At 38.1% G+C, this 18,628-nt stretch overlaps 6 protein-coding genes and 1 pseudogene across 8 annotated transcripts; 4 read left to right on the forward strand and 3 right to left on the reverse strand.

Moving 5' to 3' along the window:
* Nucleotides 1–97: 97 nt before the first annotated feature.
* LOC125580838 (protein SPIRAL1-like 3) lies at nt 98–3,235 on the reverse strand. Of its 2 annotated transcripts, XM_048746074.1 has the most exons (7): nt 2,518–3,235; nt 1,729–2,424; nt 858–1,637; nt 701–767; nt 546–617; nt 412–464; nt 98–326 (listed from the first exon to the last, which is right to left on the reverse strand). In XM_048746074.1, exons 1-2 carry the CDS (start codon nt 2,791–2,793, stop codon nt 2,326–2,328), a joined length of 375 nt encoding a protein of 124 aa, XP_048602031.1. In that variant the 5' UTR covers nt 2,794–3,235; the 3' UTR covers nt 98–326; nt 412–464; nt 546–617; nt 701–767; nt 858–1,637; nt 1,729–2,325. The 2 variants fall into 2 exon arrangements, with proteins under 2 accessions (XP_048602031.1, XP_048602030.1); XM_048746073.1 differs by having other exon boundaries at nt 858–2,424.
* LOC125580111 lies at nt 3,067–5,301 on the forward strand (annotated as a pseudogene).
* Nucleotides 5,118–8,187, reverse strand: LOC106404129 (probable mitochondrial-processing peptidase subunit beta, mitochondrial). Its single transcript, XM_013844876.3, has 9 exons — nt 7,412–8,187; nt 6,719–6,883; nt 6,508–6,645; nt 6,277–6,428; nt 6,097–6,205; nt 5,890–5,988; nt 5,743–5,808; nt 5,556–5,663; nt 5,118–5,457 (listed from the first exon to the last, which is right to left on the reverse strand). Exons 1-9 carry the CDS (start codon nt 8,069–8,071, stop codon nt 5,371–5,373), a joined length of 1,584 nt encoding a protein of 527 aa, XP_013700330.2. The 5' UTR covers nt 8,072–8,187; the 3' UTR covers nt 5,118–5,370.
* A 130-nt stretch (nt 8,188–8,317) lies between these two features.
* On the forward strand, nt 8,318–9,686 carry LOC125580836 (40S ribosomal protein S19-1). Its single transcript, XM_048746072.1, has 4 exons — nt 8,318–8,534; nt 8,970–9,060; nt 9,156–9,339; nt 9,431–9,686. The coding sequence occupies exons 1-4, from the start codon at nt 8,451–8,453 to the stop codon at nt 9,501–9,503; spliced, it is 432 nt and encodes a 143-aa protein (XP_048602029.1). The 5' UTR covers nt 8,318–8,450; the 3' UTR covers nt 9,504–9,686.
* Nucleotides 9,687–9,828: 142 nt separating this feature from the next.
* Nucleotides 9,829–12,052, forward strand: LOC106404116 (membrane-anchored ubiquitin-fold protein 1-like). The gene is made up of 3 exons (XM_013844865.3): nt 9,829–11,186; nt 11,438–11,602; nt 11,690–12,052. The coding sequence occupies exons 1-3, from the start codon at nt 11,054–11,056 to the stop codon at nt 11,746–11,748; spliced, it is 357 nt and encodes a 118-aa protein (XP_013700319.2). The 5' UTR covers nt 9,829–11,053; the 3' UTR covers nt 11,749–12,052.
* Nucleotides 11,814–13,850, reverse strand: LOC125580834. The gene is made up of 5 exons (XM_048746069.1): nt 13,463–13,850; nt 13,228–13,377; nt 12,809–13,067; nt 12,445–12,663; nt 11,814–12,373 (listed from the first exon to the last, which is right to left on the reverse strand). Exons 1-5 carry the CDS (start codon nt 13,745–13,747, stop codon nt 11,925–11,927), a joined length of 1,362 nt encoding a protein of 453 aa, XP_048602026.1. The 5' UTR covers nt 13,748–13,850; the 3' UTR covers nt 11,814–11,924.
* A 617-nt stretch (nt 13,851–14,467) lies between these two features.
* Nucleotides 14,468–15,788, forward strand: LOC106435622 (lamin-like protein). Of its 2 annotated transcripts, XM_048746070.1 has the most exons (3): nt 14,468–14,575; nt 14,698–14,880; nt 15,183–15,788. In XM_048746070.1, exons 2-3 carry the CDS (start codon nt 14,706–14,708, stop codon nt 15,536–15,538), a joined length of 531 nt encoding a protein of 176 aa, XP_048602027.1. In that variant the 5' UTR covers nt 14,468–14,575; nt 14,698–14,705; the 3' UTR covers nt 15,539–15,788. The 2 variants fall into 2 exon arrangements, with proteins under 2 accessions (XP_048602027.1, XP_013731983.2); XM_013876529.3 differs by having other exon boundaries at nt 14,531–14,880.
* Nucleotides 15,789–18,628: the final 2,840 nt, after the last annotated feature.

Below are 18,628 nucleotides of genomic sequence, written 5' to 3' on the forward strand. Positions count from 1 at the left end.
TTAATAAATTTTACATAGAAAACCGAAAACGACATATAATTTGGAACAAAAAAGTTTTTCTAAAACGACTTATAATAAAAAACGGAGGCCCAGAAAACACACACGAAATTAAAATATTTTGACTGAGCGAAAGAAAGCAATTGCAGAGACAAGTATTTCAGTTTAGACAAAACCACAACGGACACATAGTTGTCATACCATACGACACATACATCTTATACATAATAATTAGCAAAAGCCAATTAATTGGCTGACCTAGGCAACTTTGAAAGATGGGACAATATCGCTTCGCTTCTCTTGAAGTATTCCTCATCCTTCCTCATATCCTGTCAACACAGACGATAAAGATTAGAAGACATCATCGCAATTATGGTCACATCGAGGGCGGGCTTCTTTGATTTTATTTTATACCTCTTCCAGCCGCTCCAAAAGCTTCTTATCAAAATCACCAACTACATAATTGCCTTGACCAAAAACAAAACAGAACAAAAAGGGTATTAAAAGCTGATTTAAGAGGATAAAAGAATCTCTGTCACTCCACGTACCAGCGAGAAATCCGGAAGCAAAACCTAGGGTTCGAGTAACAACATAAATCCCCATAGCTGTTTTCTTCGACACTACAATCACAAATTATTGAAGAAAATCACACTCTTCTTCTTTTTCTTTTTTTTTAAAGGTCTCGAATTTGGTACAACTTTACCTTCGCACTTGGTTGAGGATGAAGAGAAATTGCGTCTATGCCCCGCCGATACCGATTTTTGATACACCTGTGTCGAGAGATACAACCGATCGAACAAACAAAAAATTTTAGAGGATAACTCAATCGAACAAATATAGGATTCAGATTCTCGACGCACCTGAGCAAAGATCGATCTCATTTTCAGCGACATGATTAGGAAATTTAGGGTTCGTTTCTCACACCGTCTCGTTTATTTTATCCCAATCTATTATTTGGCCCTAGCCCTACCTTACTTCAGTATTATATAAGCCCATTAAAATTTGTAAATGAAAGGAAAATTGTTTTGCCGCGAATTCTGGATGCATCTAGTTTTTAGAGTTTACTATAATATATCTAAGAGGTAATTTTTTATAAACGTTGGTTTGGTGCTGCACTCGAAAGCCATTGCTCGGTCTCCTTATGTGAACCATCTTCTTGCTTCAACTGGTGTGACTCCTGATAGATGCATGCGCATACGTGTATTTTCGAATAAAAAGACTGGGTTGTGGCATTGCTGAGAAACTCAGGGATTAAGCCCAATAATCTGTTTCCGCCAACGTCAAAAACACTCATGCAGGGAACCGCGCGATATCTCTCTGAGAAGCTCTCCGGTAAGCATATTCGAACTCAAATCAAGAAGACGAAGGTTCTTGCATTTACTAAGACCTACGCCCTTGAAGAAGTTCTGACCCAAATTAACCATCTCCAAGCTTTGACATGAACCCCAATCTCCTGGAAACCTCCCTCCTTGATAGAAATTGAAGTCTTCGGTCATGGAGGTTAAATCAGCGCCTTGAGGTTGATCTGACTCCCCTCTAACGCTGCTAATGTCTTCATACACATTGTACAGGTTCAACAGCACAAGAACAGACAAGGAAGAGCAATTTCATCTTTGTGACACAATCTTCATCGACAAGTCCTAAGGACCACCAGAAATAGAAAGTAGGGATTTTCTCCGGAGAGCGACGTGTTTACAGAAAGAGCAGTAAACGGATTTACAATTTGGTTACCATAGCTTTGCAGACATTCTGAATTTGCAGTTTGGAATTCCCTGTAAGCATTCAGCCTCTGAGTTAGAAAGATCTTCAGCAGCTGGTGAACTGGTCCATATTTAGGATCCTTCTCTAGTTGTGCTACAGCTGGCAATTCCAATAAATCACACTGCAGTTACAGAAACATTGATGTAATCTATAAGAGCTGTGTCAAAGCAAGAAATACGGATCTCAGACATCCCAATCACACTAAGCTTTTACGATTGATTGAGCTTTAAGAGCCGTCGTCGTGTTCTGCCGGATGGTCACCGATTGAGACTCAAAATTGGCACTTGATAATAATATTTTTTCACCTTATTAATTTCAGGATCAATGATTTGATTTGACTCGGCTTCTAGTTTACGATGGAACATATATTATTTGAGGAGTAGATTGTGAAAAATGATCTCATTTGGGCACTGTTTGTTTATTTTTGATTTAGATTGGTAACATGTTCTTTTTTTCTTTTTGAAATTAAGGTTTCTATTAGAAACTCGTAATGATCACAACAACAACCATGTTTATGGAAGATGTACATTTGATTAATTAAAAATCTTGGATTGTCGGAAGCAGCTTTCATTTCTTTACAGAATCAGCAGCATTTGGTCCTCCAAAGAGATAGCCAAGAGATGATACGCCACCAGGAGCTGAACGAACCTTAGTAGATGGCCTCTCCTGTGTCACATTTTGGCATTTCTATCAGTTTTCAAATTTAAAGTTTCATTTTTTTTTTCATTCTGAAAATGTAACATAATATCTCTTCCTTACCGTGAGAAAGTTTCCAGAGTTTTGACCTTCTGATCTGAAGTAGTTATTAGGACTTCCTCTAACACCTGCAGCTAATCTATTATTATTATCAGTGACGGTGGTGGTCGTGGTCGTAATTGGTCTTCTTCCGGTTCCGTCTGTGGTAGTTGTGGTGGTTGTCGTGGTTGTGGTCCCCATTTTTGTAGCGGCAGAGGAAGGAGAATCCCCGGAAGAACCAAAGAGATAACCAAGAGAGCTTTGATGAACACCACTATTTACTCCTCTTGCTTTACCCATCTTTTGCTTTTTTTTTTTGTTTGATCCTGCTAGAGATAGAGAGATCTAAACAATTTGAAAAATGTTTACAAGTTTTAAGTTTGTGTTCAATGAGTTGGGGATATTTAGAAGAGGAGAGGTTCCAAATAGTATTGTTATATTGAGTTATTACAGACACGTGATAAGACAGATCAAAAGAATTGGTGTTTGTTTACCTCTTCTGGCTAATCTTCTTTGCTGCTTCTTCTTCTAGATTTGGCCTCAAATCAAGGAATAGAAACAAACAGGTGGAAAATGGATATTCACAGTAAGAAAAAAAAGTAAATCTATAATGGGCTTTATGGGCCTTCTTCCGACTTTTATATCTAATGAAGCCCCTCTCAGTTTTTGATTGACTATTGCCTCTACGTCTACCTATCAAAAACTTCGAAAAGTCTAGTGGTCTATGTGTTACATCATTTGGTCGCTTATCAGAAGGGTTGGATCTGAACTTCAGTTTGTTAACTAGACAATAAATTCATTAGTTCCATAGACATACCAAACTTTATTTAGTTATCCTTTTTGAAAAGAAGAAGCCATGTCTGCAAAACTTATGTATAACTTGTCAGATGAGAACCCAAATCTGAATAAACAGTTTGGATGCATTGATGGAATATTTCAATTGTTTTACCGGCAGCATTATCCGGTGAGACCAGTCTCCGTCTCCGACAATGTAGAAAAGTCTTCAATACTGGCGACAGCCGCACCGGTATAACTAAACCAAGAACCAATCCCTCTAAATCACTCATGGTTTACCTTAACCGATGACTCTGTTTCTTCTTATTGCAGCTAAAGATTCACTTCAGTTTCTTGTCCAATGGCTTCACCGGTTTCCGAAATACAACCGCCGTGAAATTTACATCACCGGCGAAAGTTACGCCGGACATTACGTCCCTCAGCTCGCTAGAGAAATCATGCATTACAACAAACGATCCAAGAATCCAATTAATCTCAAAGGAATCATGGTAATATTTAAAAAATTCAAAATCCTCTGTTTCCGTTACCGTTATTGAATTTTCGCGCGTAAAACCGTTTCGTTTGGAAGGTTGGAAACGCCGTGACGGACAATCACTATGACAACCTCGGAACGGTGCCGTATTGGTGGAGCCACGCGATGATCTCCGACAGGACGTATCATCAGCTGGTGAACACTTGCGAGTTCAGTCGACAGGAGGAATCTGATGAATGCGAAACGGTTTACTCTTACGCAATGGAGAAAGAGTTTAGTAGCATCGATCAGTACAACATCTATGCACCGCCGTGTAACAAGTCAAGCGACGGTAGCTGTGGGTTTCGGTGGTTCTTCTGATCGCGGGAGGATGCGTCTCCCTCATCTTCCCCACTCCGTAAGAGCCTCTTTCCTCTGCTTTTCTCTTTCGGTTTGGATCCGGTTCAATGTTCATAAGCAATGTAGCCGGTTATGTCTACTGAGAAGGTACTGAGGAAAATATTAGGGTATGATCGATGTACCGAGAGATATGCAGAAGTCTATAACAACCGGCCTGATGTTTAGAAAGCTCTTCATGCCAACACCACCAAGATTTTGTAAAAATGGACTGCTTGCAGGTTCATTCCATAACTAAGATCATATGTTAAATTTAGTTGTCGGTTTTAATTATAGTTAGTTTTTTGTTGTCAGTGAGGTGCTGAACTGAGATTGGAACGACACAGCTTCATCGGTTCTGCCTATATACCGGGAAATGATTGCCGATGGGATCAGGGTTTGGGTTTTCAGGTCTGTGGTTTTTCATTCTTTCATTGATATTACCTTGACACATTCCCTAAGTCGTTACGTTAGTCTTTTTGTTATGGTTAAGTGGTGACGACGTCGATTCAGCTGTACCGGTGACAGCGACTAGGTACTCATTGGCAAGACTTAGTTTGAATACCAAAGTTCCTTAGTATGTCAAGAAACAGGTACTTAAAAAAACAAGCTGGTTCTTATTTTGTTATCTCCGGTTTAGAAAGAAAACATGGAATTTGAACAAACATTGTGGACTTAGATGGGAGGGTGGCGGAAGTGTTCGAGGGACTAACGTTCGTGACGGTGATAGGAGCAGGTCACGAGGTTCCACTGTCCAAGCCACATGCTGCTTTTGAGCTGTTCAAGTATTTCTTGAGAGGCAAGCCACTTCCAAAGTAGGTGACCATTTCTATATGAACTGTTTTTAACCTTTTAGTTCAACTGCTGTTGAGTTTAAGATGATATTCTTTTTTTCCACTTGATATAATAAAATCTAGAGCCAATGCATACTACACATATTTATATGGACGAATGCAGAAGAAAGGAGACCAATCATTCCAAATAAGTTTCAAACCAATATTCAACTTCTTATTAAGTTGTATGAGAAATTATGGAGAACCAAACAAAACAATAAAACAGAGGATCTCTAGTATCTTCTTGTAGAAGAAAGAAAAAGAGTGGATGGTACATTTATTTTACCAGCGATGGGAAATTAAGAAAGATTACACTAAAAGGAAACCCAAAAATAATGAATCCATCGCCACCTTGTTCTTGCTCTCTCCCCATGGGTGTTATGTGACCGTTCTTTCAGAGGCTTAGTAACGGTTAAAGTAGGTTCTGCGTCTGAACTTGTTGTAGTCTGGCAAATCTTGGATCGGACCAATGGCTGAGATTGCAATGTCCTGCGCATTATCCCCAAAAACATTCCCTTTCATCACCCTTTAGTTTTAAACTCTGTGTAGATAGATAAACAAGACGAGGGAGAGAAAAGATAACTTACCTTGTCATAGACAAACTTGTTGGCCACACGTTTAACGGTGCTGGCATCAACAGCATCGATCCTAGCAAATAGTTCAGCGGTTGGGATTCTTCTCCCATAGGTCAGCAGCTACAAATATCACAAAGTCTCTCGGGTTGTTATCTTTGACCAACGCACATATTTTATAAAGATGTTATTGGTATCATACCTGACGACCAATATCTTCAGCAATTGGGCTAGTTCCATCCATGTGAAGCAAAAGCGACGATTTGAGCTGAAGGGATTATTTAAAATCAGTTAAACAAACAAGTGAGTTAGACGCTGAATCTTGGGAAAGAGATGGGTGTTAGTAAACCTGATTCCGTGCACGGGTCACATCATCGTCTGAAACTCGGAAGGCCAACTTCGTTACCTCATGCATAATGGCATATGATAAATCATCTAAGCAATCGGCCTGCAAAAAGTAGCTTACAATATGTTAAAAGTGATATGATAAGACTGCTTATCCCTAGAAAATTTCAACAAAAGAGATAAACAGCTATGTGGATTATGTTTGGTTGACCTTAGCAACTGCGTACACGCCAAACAATCCAGTATCCTTGTAGTTGGTGTTGAATGCCATTATGCTTTCCGCTATTTCATTAATGGCAACCCTCTGGATCAGAGCAGAACTGCGCACACACAAAGAAAACTTTATCGTTGAATCCATGCTAAGCAATATAGACAGAAAGCAAAATCTCACCCCGTGTGTTTGCCACCACCAACATTCTTGTTCCATGAACCCAACATGGTTTGCATAACCATAAGAGCAACAGAATCTGGATCTGTCCAAGATGCTCCTTCAAAGGCAACAGCAAATTGTGCAAGGGGTAGGTCGTCATCAATCATTCGAACCTGACAAAATGAGATTTAGACAGCAAGCAAAAAAAAAAAATTAAAGGAAAGACAAAATCACAAAGGGCTGTGTATTTACCTCAGAACCAGTAAAACTAGCAGGTTCTTTGGCGACTAGTTGAGTGGTAGAAGTTGGATCAGATGACAACTTGTTAAATAGCTTCTTCACTTGCTCAACAACTTCCTCATGCTTGACAGCTCCTGCCGCAGCAATCACCTGAAAAATATATTTGCATGATCCAACATAAGAATACAAACAAAATCAATAATTGATTCAAGAAATGTTATACCATCCTGGAAGCTGTGTAGTGAGTCTTAATGTAGTTCTGCAGATCTTCTCTGGTGATAGACTTGACATTCTGAGCAGGTCCCAGAATAGTTCTTCCAAGAGGTGTGTATTGGAACGCAGTAGCATGTAGATGGTCAAGAACAACTTCATCGGTTTGTCCCTCCACCTACAGAAGAACCAAATTACAATAAAACTAGAGCTTAACAGAGTGAACAAACAAATAAACCATAACGAATAGAAGTAATAAAAGACTCAAATATCACCTAAATAATGTAAAATTCAAACGTAGTTACTTCTTGACCTTGCCAACATATGATTAACTAAGTCCATAAATCAATAAACGAAGAAGCAGATACATGTAAAAACGACACGTAATTTAAAAGTATATAGAACATAACAAAAGGCATAGAGAACTACAGACCATAAAGTTCGAATTTTTAAGACATAACTGAGTGAAGAAACCGAACAGACACATCAAGAAACAAAAGACTCACAATTACTCAAGACACACTGATTAATATAACATCTAACTTGAATATATATAGAACAGAACATAAAGTTCGAATTTTTAAAGAAGACGCAACTGAGTGAAGAAACAGACACAAGACTCACAATCACTCAGACAAACATAAATAAATAGTGATACAACATCAGAACATCAAAGTTCGAATATTTAACAAGATAGAGTAATTACCTCTTGCATTTCCCTGAGGATGACATCACGCTCCCTGTTAATCCTCTGCTCCTCGAACTTAGAGTTCTGCAAGATATCAGCCAACACATCCAAAGCCTGGTTCACATCGGACTCCATCACCTTGGCATAGTAAGTGGTCTGCTCCCTCGACGTATACGCATTCAAATGACCACCAATGTCCTCGATCTCCTCCTCCAACGCCCTCACCGTGCGCCTCTCCGTGCCTTTGAATATCATATGCTCCAGAAAATGCGCCGTCCCGTTCGTCTCATCGGACTCGAACCTCGATCCGGCGTCGATCCACACCCCGACGGTGGCGGTCTTCGCGGAGAGATTCGATTCGGTGGCGACTCGGAGGCCGTTGGGCAAAGTGGTGACACGTGTCTCGGGAGATGACAAGATGTGGTTGTGAGAGGCGAGGATTGGATGAGGGGATGCGTATTTGAGGAATCTCTGATCGGGATTCTCCAGCCTCTTGAGCTTCTCTTTGGTGATCTCGGCGGCGTGGTCGTAGGGCATGAGAATCGGCGTCGCCGGCGGGGGAGGGGAGTGAGTCGCGGAATCGAGAGCTGAGATCGAGGAGGAAGCTCGTGTCGCTTGATTGAGAGCGAGACGCCTCTGAGATCGGAGAGCCGAGGTCAATAGATTCTTAATCGCCATTGCTGATGGGCTCTACACTCTCTCTCTCTCTCTAGGGTTGGTGTTTTTTTTTTAATTACTTTGTCAAGAAAAATGGAAGAGACGACTCGAGATGCGAACTATTCGCCAGTAGTTATGCGATGATGATGATTCCGACAGCTTCTAGACGACGTCGTTTTATAATGGATAGAATAATAAGGCCCAATTAATAATTGTGGCCCATCAAAATGGGCCCATTTTGTTTCTCCGGATTGGGAGAAAAACCCTAAGCAAAATGTAATGACGACATATATATAGACATTGTTCTTGGAGATTGAAAGCCCTAGCCTTTCGAGGAGTAACGTGAGAAGATTCAGCTGCCTTGCGCAAACTTCCCAGACGAAGATCTCTGCTTTTAGATATGGCAACTGGTAAAACAGTGAAAGACGTATCTCCACATGACTTTGTCAAGGCTTACGCTTCTCATCTCAAGCGATCTGGCAAGGTTTGTGCTCTTCTTTCGTGTTTTAGGTGTGTTTAATGCGGACTTAGAACTTTTTAGGGAGTTAAATCAATCCAATTCTCCACATTTCGACGTTCTGTTTCTTCTTCACCATGTGTTCTTCTGTTATGCTGTGTTTGAGATTTTTGTTTTTTATTGTTGGAATGTTGATAAATGGATCTTACACTGTCTAATTAAAGTTACAAATACATATTTTATTAGTCTGTCGTATTGAAATTAGTTTCTTTTAGCTGGCAATGTTTGTTCATGCTGAGTTCATAACCACTTAATAGTGTCTTTTTGATCAATTGAAAATGTAACGAATGTTCATTGAAAGCAGGGATGTTTAGTGATTGGTCATCGTCATTACTAGTTTGTTTGCTGCTTCGTAACTTTGTGTTTTTTTTTCACCTGACTCGTATGCTTTCAATTACGCAGATCGAGCTTCCCTCATGGACAGACATTGTGAAGACCGGTAAATTGAAGGAGCTTGCCCCTTATGATCCCGATTGGTATTACATCAGAGCTGGTAAGCTCTCTCTTTCCCCCTAGTCTCAGCTTTATTTCTCAATTCTCATATAAATAAAAGTTCTGAAGAAGACTATACTATTTTTATGATGGCAGCATCTATGGCAAGGAAGGTATACCTGAGGGGAGGTCTTGGAGTTGGTGCTTTCCGTAGAATCTACGGTGGCAGCAAGAGAAACGGCAGTCGCCCACCTCACTTCTGCAAAAGCAGCGGTGGCATTGCCCGTCACATCCTCCAGCAGTTGGAGACTATGAACATTGTTGAGATAGACACCAAAGGGTAATAAACTTTCTTCAAATAATAGCTATCTTCTATATCCATTCTTTGAGCTTGACGCTGATGGTTACAATCTCTTCTTCTTCTTCTTCAGAGGAAGAAGAATCACTTCCAGTGGGCAACGCGATTTGGACCAAGTTGCTGGACGTATTGCTGTTGAAGTTTGAACATCTGAAATGTTGTTTTGAGGCTCTACTGCTTTTCCGAAACCAATGTTCTGTTTTTAGTGTTTATTTTTTTTCTCAAAGAACAATTTTTTATCAATATCATTGCTGAAGACTGCTCCCATAATGTTTAGAAACCTTCTTTGTTTTGGTTCTTTGATTAAATATAAAGTTATCATCATCTAAGATATTAGGCAAAACAAAATTAAATCCTTTGGGATCAAACCTGCTTAGGATTTATACCAATCAAATGACAGAATGAAAGGCATGACTCTACCATTGTAGATTCAAGTTCAGGTTATAACTAAATGTAAAAACTGAAACAAATATCACAGCAAGGTCTTTCATGTCAAATGAATCAGACAGATTAAAACTGAAGTGTATGCATAAAACTCAATCTCCATTTGATTACATGTCGTCCCATGAAAGAAGAAGAAAAACTGAAGGGTGAGGTTGGTGTTATAGTCCAAGGTTGGTAGCTGTTAAAACCAAGTGACTTGGTCTGTCTCTAGACAATTAGGCTGCTGCAGGCTCATCCCATTTCTTAATCTTCTTATCCTCTGTTTTGTTTCCTTTTTCCTTATATGTTATTATTGCCTTTGGAAACGGGAAGCAAGTAAGCTTTTGTTAAGGTCCATTATAGCTTTGTTAAGGTCCATGTGTTGACCAAATCATGATGAGACTATTCTTGATGAAGAGGATTGTTGTTGGTCAGATTCTTTGTTGCTTTCTCCCTTTGTCCTATCTTTTCTCTCGGATCTCATGTTACATTATTTTGTACGATGATGACTTGAAAATAAATGATTTTGCTATAACAATGAAACATGAATAACAAAATTTTCATAGTTGTGATTAACATTATTATAGGTTCCTCACTATAAGCTTTCACATTCAAGCATACAAATTGGATTGAGAAGTGGCCTTCTCTTCTTCTTCTTTCCTTTGTGATTGATTCCAATAAGGGAGAAAGAGAAAGAGATAGGGGCAGGTCCAAAGGCGCATAGATGGGAAGAATATCAGATAAATATGGAAAACTTTGACCCCGCCATTTTGATTGATTCAATACACTGAGTCTCTTCATCTCATCTCATTTCCCAACTCTCACTCTTTACTTCTCTCTGATGCGTGTTCTTGTTTGATTCATCGGCTCACATCAGTCACATAGCCACAGTAAGTAATCAGTCACCTTTTTTTTTTGAGAGTTTTTTTTTTCTTTTTCTCCTTTTTTCAAATCTGGATTTGTTGTTTTAGACCAGCAGCTATACATGATGAGGACATGTGTTAATTCTGTTAAAAACCCTCTGTTTTATTGCTCTGTTGCATTTCATGCGATCCATTTATGAATCAAGATTCTGTTAAAGAAGATTATTTACTAAGTACCCACTTATACCTCTTCAGGCTTCTTCCCAGTCACTTATTGTTCTTTTATAGTTGCAGATAAAGAGTAAAGAGCAAAAGAAGACCCTGTGGGATTTTGATACTATTGATAAACTGCAAAGTCTTTTTGAACTCTTTTGTAGTTGTTTGGTTGGTTCTTTTTTTGGCAATAATAGATGGCAGAAGTTGATGATCAACTAGAGATCAAGTTTCGCTTAAACGACGGTTCTGATATCGGTCCTAAAGCATTTCCGGATGCTACCACTGTTGCTGCATTGAAGGAGACTGTTATCTCTCAATGGCCTAGAGGTCAGTTTCTTAATGGCTTACTTTACCCTCCTCATGCACTTTGCGTTGTAAAGGCTTGAATGTTTCCTGTAACCAATGGTTATGGCATGATTTTCTATGATTACTTGTGAGAATCATGTCACTCTTTAGGATAATCTTATGCTTAATGTTTATCCTAATGGACACTTGCTGAGCCTGTGCTCAAACAACTCTTTTGTCACTGATCAACCTACTTGTGTCATTTGTTCTTGTCTGTTCATGATTCGAGCTAGAGAAGGAAAATGGACCGAGGACAGTGAAAGAGGTGAAGTTGATAAGCGCAGGGAAAGTTTTGGACAACAACAAAACGGTTAAAGACTACCGAAGCCCTGTCTCTACTCTCGTTGACGCTGTCACCACAATGCACGTCATCATCCAACCTCTGCTTACTGAAAAAGGTATTCAAAGAGAAACAAAGCCTCTACTTAAGCTTCAAAACTCTGTTCTCGACTTGACATTGTTTCTTTGATTATGTTTTGGAACAGAAAAGAAGCCTAAAGATGGAGATCCTAAGATGAACAAATGTGTCTGTTCAATCATGTAAGAGTGTGTTTCAGATTTGTGGTTTGGCTTTAGATTGTTTATCGATACAGATACATGATCAAAAGGGTTGTTGAACGTTTCTTTTATAAAGTATAAAATCAAATCTCTTTACAAGACCGAATCGTTTCTATATTCTTTATAAGACTATTTATTAACGATGAATACTATTTGTTCCAATCATCTTCGTTTTCTACCAGAGACGGTCTTCTTAACAGCACCAACAGAGACTAAGAACTGATCAAGAGAAGAGAGAGTCCTCATATCATCCGGAGGAAAATAGCTCGCTGCTTTACCCATCAGCGAAGTAAAGAGAATAGAGAGCGAAGGAGGACGGTTCACATATCTCTCCCCTAGAAGATCATCAAGAAACCCAAACGCAGCTAGAAACTCTGACCTCCCTGCGTTTACCGGAGCCTCGAAATGAGCTGGGATTATCCTCTTGAATCTCCAGTCACTCGCTATCTCCTCGATCCAGTCCCTCACCTTCTCGGGGACTTTGCTAAAGACCAGAGTCTTGACAATGGGAGAAACTATCAGCTTCTGTGACATTTGTGCAAAGCTCGCGTTTGGCTCCAAGAGATTAGACGGGCCGAGAAACAGGATTTGCAGAACCATTCTTTCCCATCCTGCACGTTAAAAGACACTCATTGAGATCTTTTGTTTGATGAATTTGAATTTCAAGAAGTTGTTGGCTGACCTTTTTGGCGGGTGTTTGGGGTGTCAACGACAGGGTCATTAGGTACTTGTTTGCCTTTGCTAAGTATCTTCACAGCCAGTCCGTTCTTAGCCGAGGCCAGCAAGGACTCGCTGCTGATACTCGATGGCGGCTTCCGTGGGACGAAGATCACAGCGTCAGTGACTAGTAGAGTTCTTGAACGCTTATGGTAGAACGCTACTTCCACATACGGTCCAATTCCTGTATATTACTTATTCCATAAGTACAGGGCCGACCCTCGGATTTTGGACGACTATAAATAATTTAATAAATGATTTTTTAGACGAATGTTTCATGAGGCTTGGCTAAGGACCGCCAACAGGATTGAAATAGTGAAGGAACGTACCGACTTCAGGAGAGCTTAAGACTTTCTGCTCGATCTCATCAGCCCACGGGGTAGATAAGTCTCCGTCTTTAATGGTTTTGGCGCGAAAGATACCGAAAAACTCGAGTGGTAAGTTCAGTGGCCAGCTCCACTGTCTTGGCGCCACCCATACTTGAGCCTTGGGGAACTTTCTAGAGAACGGACCGACGAATATCTTGTGCTCGTAAGCAAAAGTTGGCAGGACAATGTACTCAACCGGAGCTCCCAACTCCTCAATAAGCTGCTTCAACATAAAAGTAAGTAAATAGAGTTCAGACATCGCTTAAAAGTAAATTATTCACAACCATGTGTTTATGAAACTAAAGCATGATACTTTTATCATTTCAACAATTCTCTGGAGATAGTAATCAATCAATAGATTAAATAAAAAAAGGGGGAACCTGAATACACTCTTTGGTGGGAGCAATGGGAGCATGAACCCATAAACCACCGGATTTGAGTTTGATGACAGTCATTCTTATATTCGTTGAGACACTGCTGAAACCTAAAGCTTGTTCTTGTTCAAACATCCATATGCTACCTTTTACCGCCTGCATAACAAGCAAAGGATCGAAATTCGAGATTGCTAATTGAAAGGCACTGTAATGGATTCTCAAACGAGTTCGAAAGCCTAACCTCGGTTCTGATGGTGCGCCGGTTAAGGAAAGGACCAAGAGGAAATGGAAAGCCAGTAAAGTTTATGTAAAACTGTTTGCTTCTATCGCCATCTGTAACGACTGTCTTGCTCGTCGAAGCAGCAGAGACCGTAACCGGACCTTTCATTTTCCGGTTAACGGACATGGGTCGACCGATCTTCAAGGACACACCGAGAAAGCTAGAGTTTTGATTCAATGGAAGCTTGGGATTAGGAAGAAACGATGCATGTTTCGGGAGATGAACGGCTATGGCCGCTGCCGCCATTTCTCTTGCTTCCCTTCTTCTTCCTTCTCAGTTCGATGCTCTGTTTCTATTGTTCGTTCAGGTAATGGAACTAGAAGCTGTTATGAGAACACGTGGATGGGTGTAATGGATAGTCGTTCCTACGTGGATTTTATGACTGATATCGTGTGGACATAAACCAATGTGATGACGTCAAAAACAAAAGATAAAAGGAAATTTAAGAAATATTCGTGGTCAACAACACGACGTCGTCTTATCGAATTACAATATCCATTGGTTGGTTCGCGGAAATGGTTACGACGTGCTATTATCAGTTGCGTGTGCATGTTATTGCGGGAACATATGATCTGCTTTTTTGTATGCGACGAGCCATAACATATCTCGTTATTTTACTAATTAAGAAGTACAACTAATATAAGTACTCACATATAGTTTTGGAAATTTTGATATGTATCACTGTTATAGTAATTTATTTTTATTTTAGTTATTATTTTAAATATTCAAAAGATATATATATATATATATATATATATATATATATACTCATTTCGTATGTTAATAAAGGAATTGAATCTCTGAACCCTCGAAAGAAGAAAATGGAAATAAATTCCCGCCAAAAAGGTGAGAAAATATTACTACAAAACAGAATAATGCAATAACCCATAGAAAAATAATAATAATGTCAGGCATTAAAAACTAATTACTCCCTTAACTATATAACGCGTACCTTTAATTAACGTGTACTTCATCGTCAACATCGAGGTTGATTAAAGTAGTAATAAGATTCCAAACGTTAGTTGAAGAAATTACGGATCTTGAGAGATCTTTTCCCCGTAAAACGAGAAATTTGTATGTCTGATTTGACTTGGAAACAGCCCCACTCGCTCATATACATTCATTCATAAAACTGCTATTTCTTGAGAGATAAGACTAAGAGAGTCATTAAGCACTGAGCTTCTTTTTCTTTCTAGAGTGATCGATGGCTAGACTTGCGTTGATGGCTGCGGCAGTGGTTCTGGCTTTTCTTGCGGCAGCTCCGGTGACTGAGGTGGCCGCTAAGAGATGGATAGTGGGTGATAACAAGTTCTGGAATCCCAATATCAACTATACCATTTGGGCTCAGGAGAAACATTTCTACCTAGACGACTGGCTCTGTATTATTCTCTCTCACTCTCTATCGACATTGATTCTTGTCACACTCTACATTATATGATTTAGATCTGATGTGAAATGGGTCGCTTACACTCTTTTAATACGTTACAACATCTTAAAAACTTCGTAAGATCTTGTCCAACACAATCAATCTTATCTTGTCTGAAAAGGACCACTAGATTCTTTCCTAGTCGTTTTCTTACAGTAAAAGGATAACGAAGATTAATGTTTATCCTTTCACGTATCTTGTTTGACTTATATAGTTTCTATCCATGTGTCTCTATTTGTTTTTTTTTTCTTTCAGATTTTGTGTACGAGAGAAACCAATACAACGTTATAGAAGTGAACGAGACCAACTACATAAGTTGCAATGCCGATAACCCGATCGCTAACTGGAGCCGTGGATCGGGAAGGGACGTTGTTCATCTCAATGTGACCAGACATTACTATCTCATTAGCGGTAGCGGTGGTGGATGTTACGGTGGTATGAAGCTCGATGTTTTAGTTGAGAAACCGCCTCCCCCACCAATCGCAGCACCTATCAAGAACAGCGCAAGACGAGCCTTCTCCAACTTTGGTTTTGCACATCGGTTTGTCATTCCAGTAGCTGTTTTTACAGTGATCGGGACAATGTGGGACGCGGTACTGCGGTTTTGTTAACGAGTCTTGACTTCTTTTTATGAGAAAAAACGATTGTTTAGATTCTTAGCAAAGTGAAACTCCTTCCTCCGTAGCTCTTAGTGTTCGTTACTCTCTATTATGTTGGTTTCTTGGATCTTCAGTCATTCGTTGTGTCAGTGTGTCTGTGCCTTGGGAGATTGTTCATGCTTTGCTTTTGTTGGTGGGAAATCAATTGTTGAAACCTGAAAGATAAGTGTAATTTGCTTTATATGATAAGGAAAAACTTTATTGGACCTATATGGTGGGAAATCAACTATTTGCTTTTGTTGGTAGTTGCCACTATTACACTTTATATGATGTAACATGTCAATGACATCTATACACAACTATATGATAAAATAATATTTATTTCTAAACTCAATAAGTGCATACCGATAATCTGGTATTCTGGCCCTTGAGTCAGACAATATATGTATTTGATGTTGGAACATGATAAAGTTTTTCCCAAAGACTTGTTAGTTGCTATTTTAAAATTTTATCCAAAAGTTTTTCCCCCAAATTCTACTGCTTAACAACATATCTATAGTTTTTCTCACATATATAGTTGTTTATTCACATTTACAGAAATTATATGTGGATGAGAACATATATAACTTCAGTATTAAAGTTTTTGAACAAACATCTAGTTTTTCAAATATTTGATGTTTGTCTTGTAGGTGATATAATAAGTTGCAATTTGGCCGCGTTATCACATGACTTCAAAGATGTTTTGGAAACAGTTTATCTTCGACTCTTATGCAAGTCATATGGAAACTATAAACAATTCTTAAAAATATGTATATTTTTTTTTTCATAATGTGGAAATTGTTATCTATATAATATACTTTTAAGAACTTTAAAGACTAGAGCCATTATTTCATAAGATTGTACCATAACTGTTCATGTTCTTATGTATTCCATACTAATCTACTTTGCTCCTTTTCTTTTTTGGCAATTTTAAAATATTTGGTCGATTTTTAGTTGCATGAAGTTCACATCATCAATACTATTAAAACAGAAGACCCTTTTTTGAGGTACCCTCCTATTTCAACAATATTTACAAGACATTGCCACTGGAATATTTTTAAATCTATATTTTTTTGTTATAAATATATTCATCGTGATCTTTTTTGTGGTATTAAATGGTGGGACCCGCCCCTCTATCATTTAGGATACAAAATGTTTTTGAAAACAAATTGGATTTTCTATTGTTCTCTTCGATTCTTCTGTTCTTCAGACTCTTCTTCGTCCCAGCCAGCTAAAAATATGCGACATTTTTTTTTGAACAAATATATGCAACATTTTCCGAAACAAAATTATTCTCAACAAACATGAATCATAATTTATCTGCACATTTCTAGACATCGAACATGAATCATATTATGTTATTATATTATGTTTTCATATGTCAATCATTTAAAATTGTCATAACTTTATCATTTTCTAATAGGGAAATAATATATTTTGTTTAACCTAAATATACTAATAAGTAATAATCATTGACCAATATCTCACATATATCGATCAATATGTATGAAAAATACCTAACAATATATTCTCATATATTTTTACAAAAAAAAAAAATTCTCATATTCCATATTTCCATGTCAAATCTTGACCACAGTTTTTTTTTTTTCAACAAAGAAGCAACCACAGTTTAAATAGTGCTTTTTTTTTTTTACAAATACATCCTACATTTATGGCAATTTTAATTTAAGAGGATAGTTTTTTAATAATCCCAAATTTATTTATGAATATTCCTAATCGTAACTAATGTACCTTATTGTACTCAAAAATCGGCATTGGAAATAGTTAAACTTATTTTAACAACAAATATTTTAATTCCTAATCTTCAAGAAAAAAATATTTTAGTTCCTAATCTTACGCTCAAGAATATCGTAACTATATCGATTATTCGAATGTATAACCCTTAAACCTGCAAATCATATGAATATAGTCATCACCATCTCCACAATTCAACTAAAAAAAATAAGCTTAAACGTGAAGATCCTACAGCTCAAACCTGAAAACACAGCCATTGAGACCATTCACATGTCTGTATTGAGAATGTTCTTCTATTTTTGTTTTGTTTGCTTAGAATTGTTTACTTTTACTTTAAACGCAAGAGTACGAAGCTGTCTTTGGTAAGGAAGAGAGACTAAGGAAAGAAGGTAAATAAGCTTTGGCGAAACAAAGGACATTACTGGAGAAGACTAAACAAGAAAGGGACGAGGCTCTTAGCATCATTCTGCAAGGAAAAAATGATAAACAATGAGGAACTTGGACGCAAAGTTGAAACTGAAAAGATGTTGAGGAAGGAGAAATAAGAACACTGAATGTTCTAATGTCAGACGAGTGGTTGAATTTTATATTGATTTTATAAATTAGGGATGCAGTTGTAAAATGAACAACTGAGAGAGGAAAGAGCTGGAGGAATCAGTGAAGAAACAAGAGGAAGAGCTTGAGAAGACAAAGAAGGAGAAGGAAAAAGAGCTGCTTAATAAGCAAGTACTTGATACGTCTAATATGAAGACAAGGTAATTAATTTTAAGACTCAGTTCAGAAAACAAGAAGTTATATTAATCATCGTATCAAAATTCATTTTGACAGGTGAGGCAGAGGAGAGAGTCAGAAGAGTTATTCAAGAGAAGAACAGAGTAGCTTGAGAAAGTGAAAGGAGAAGCTAGCTCTCTAGGACAAAACTTCATAAGATTTTACAAAGAAGAAGCAAGAGGTAAAAACGTAATAGAGGAAGAACTCAGCTGAAAAAAACTTAGCTAGCTCAGTCTGTTTAGAGATTCTGCTGCTTTTCCGTAACTACACTCGCCGCCATGGAATACCTTCTGGATTCTCCGATGAGTATTCTGTTACTCCAGGTACTTTAAACAAAACCAAAACGCCAAACCGAGCCTGAAATGTGTATTTCTTGATATGCAATGTAATTTACACTAGCTAGAGTTTTTTTATAACAAAAAATATTATTTTTTGTTTTAAAAGGAAACAAAACTCTTATTGGTTTATTTATACGACCAACATAATAAATGACACATTACTAAATTATAAATTACAAAAAAATTCAAAAAAACATAA

Source organism: Brassica napus, chromosome C1, assembly GCF_020379485.1.
Source record: "Brassica napus cultivar Da-Ae chromosome C1, Da-Ae, whole genome shotgun sequence".
NCBI classification, from domain to species: domain Eukaryota; kingdom Viridiplantae; phylum Streptophyta; class Magnoliopsida; order Brassicales; family Brassicaceae; genus Brassica; species Brassica napus.

Excerpts from the sequence above, each read along its gene's own strand:
- LOC125580836 (XM_048746072.1), top strand. The coding sequence starts at position 8,451 with ATGGCAACTGGTAAAACAGTGAAAGACGTATCTCCACATGACTTTGTC. Across the intron at positions 8,535-8,969 it reads ATCTCAAGCGATCTGGCAAG|ATCGAGCTTCCCTCATGGAC; the intron begins GTTTGTGCTCTT and ends TCAATTACGCAG. Across the intron at positions 9,061-9,155 it reads TTGGTATTACATCAGAGCTG|CATCTATGGCAAGGAAGGTA; the intron begins GTAAGCTCTCTC and ends TTATGATGGCAG.
- LOC106404129 (XM_013844876.3), bottom strand. The coding sequence starts at position 8,071 with ATGGCGATTAAGAATCTATTGACCTCGGCTCTCCGATCTCAGAGGCGT. Across the intron at positions 5,989-6,096 it reads GCGTGTACGCAGTTGCTAAG|GCCGATTGCTTAGATGATTT; the intron begins GTCAACCAAACA and ends TACTTTTTGCAG. Across the intron at positions 5,458-5,555 it reads ACAAGTTTGTCTATGACAAG|GACATTGCAATCTCAGCCAT; the intron begins GTAAGTTATCTT and ends GATAATGCGCAG.
- LOC106435622 (XM_048746070.1), top strand. The coding sequence starts at position 14,706 with ATGGCTAGACTTGCGTTGATGGCTGCGGCAGTGGTTCTGGCTTTTCTT. Across the intron at positions 14,881-15,182 it reads CTACCTAGACGACTGGCTCT|ATTTTGTGTACGAGAGAAAC; the intron begins GTATTATTCTCT and ends TTTTTCTTTCAG.
- LOC125580838 (XM_048746074.1), bottom strand. The coding sequence starts at position 2,793 with ATGGGTAAAGCAAGAGGAGTAAATAGTGGTGTTCATCAAAGCTCTCTT. Across the intron at positions 2,425-2,517 it reads ACTCTGGAAACTTTCTCACG|GAGAGGCCATCTACTAAGGT; the intron begins GTAAGGAAGAGA and ends AATGTGACACAG.
- LOC125580834 (XM_048746069.1), bottom strand. The coding sequence starts at position 13,747 with ATGGCGGCAGCGGCCATAGCCGTTCATCTCCCGAAACATGCATCGTTT. Across the intron at positions 13,378-13,462 it reads GGCGCACCATCAGAACCGAG|GCGGTAAAAGGTAGCATATG; the intron begins GTTAGGCTTTCG and ends CTTGTTATGCAG. Across the intron at positions 12,374-12,444 it reads CCCAAACACCCGCCAAAAAG|GATGGGAAAGAATGGTTCTG; the intron begins GTCAGCCAACAA and ends TTTAACGTGCAG.
- LOC106404116 (XM_013844865.3), top strand. The coding sequence starts at position 11,054 with ATGGCAGAAGTTGATGATCAACTAGAGATCAAGTTTCGCTTAAACGAC. Across the intron at positions 11,187-11,437 it reads TATCTCTCAATGGCCTAGAG|AGAAGGAAAATGGACCGAGG; the intron begins GTCAGTTTCTTA and ends GATTCGAGCTAG. Across the intron at positions 11,603-11,689 it reads ACCTCTGCTTACTGAAAAAG|AAAAGAAGCCTAAAGATGGA; the intron begins GTATTCAAAGAG and ends GTTTTGGAACAG.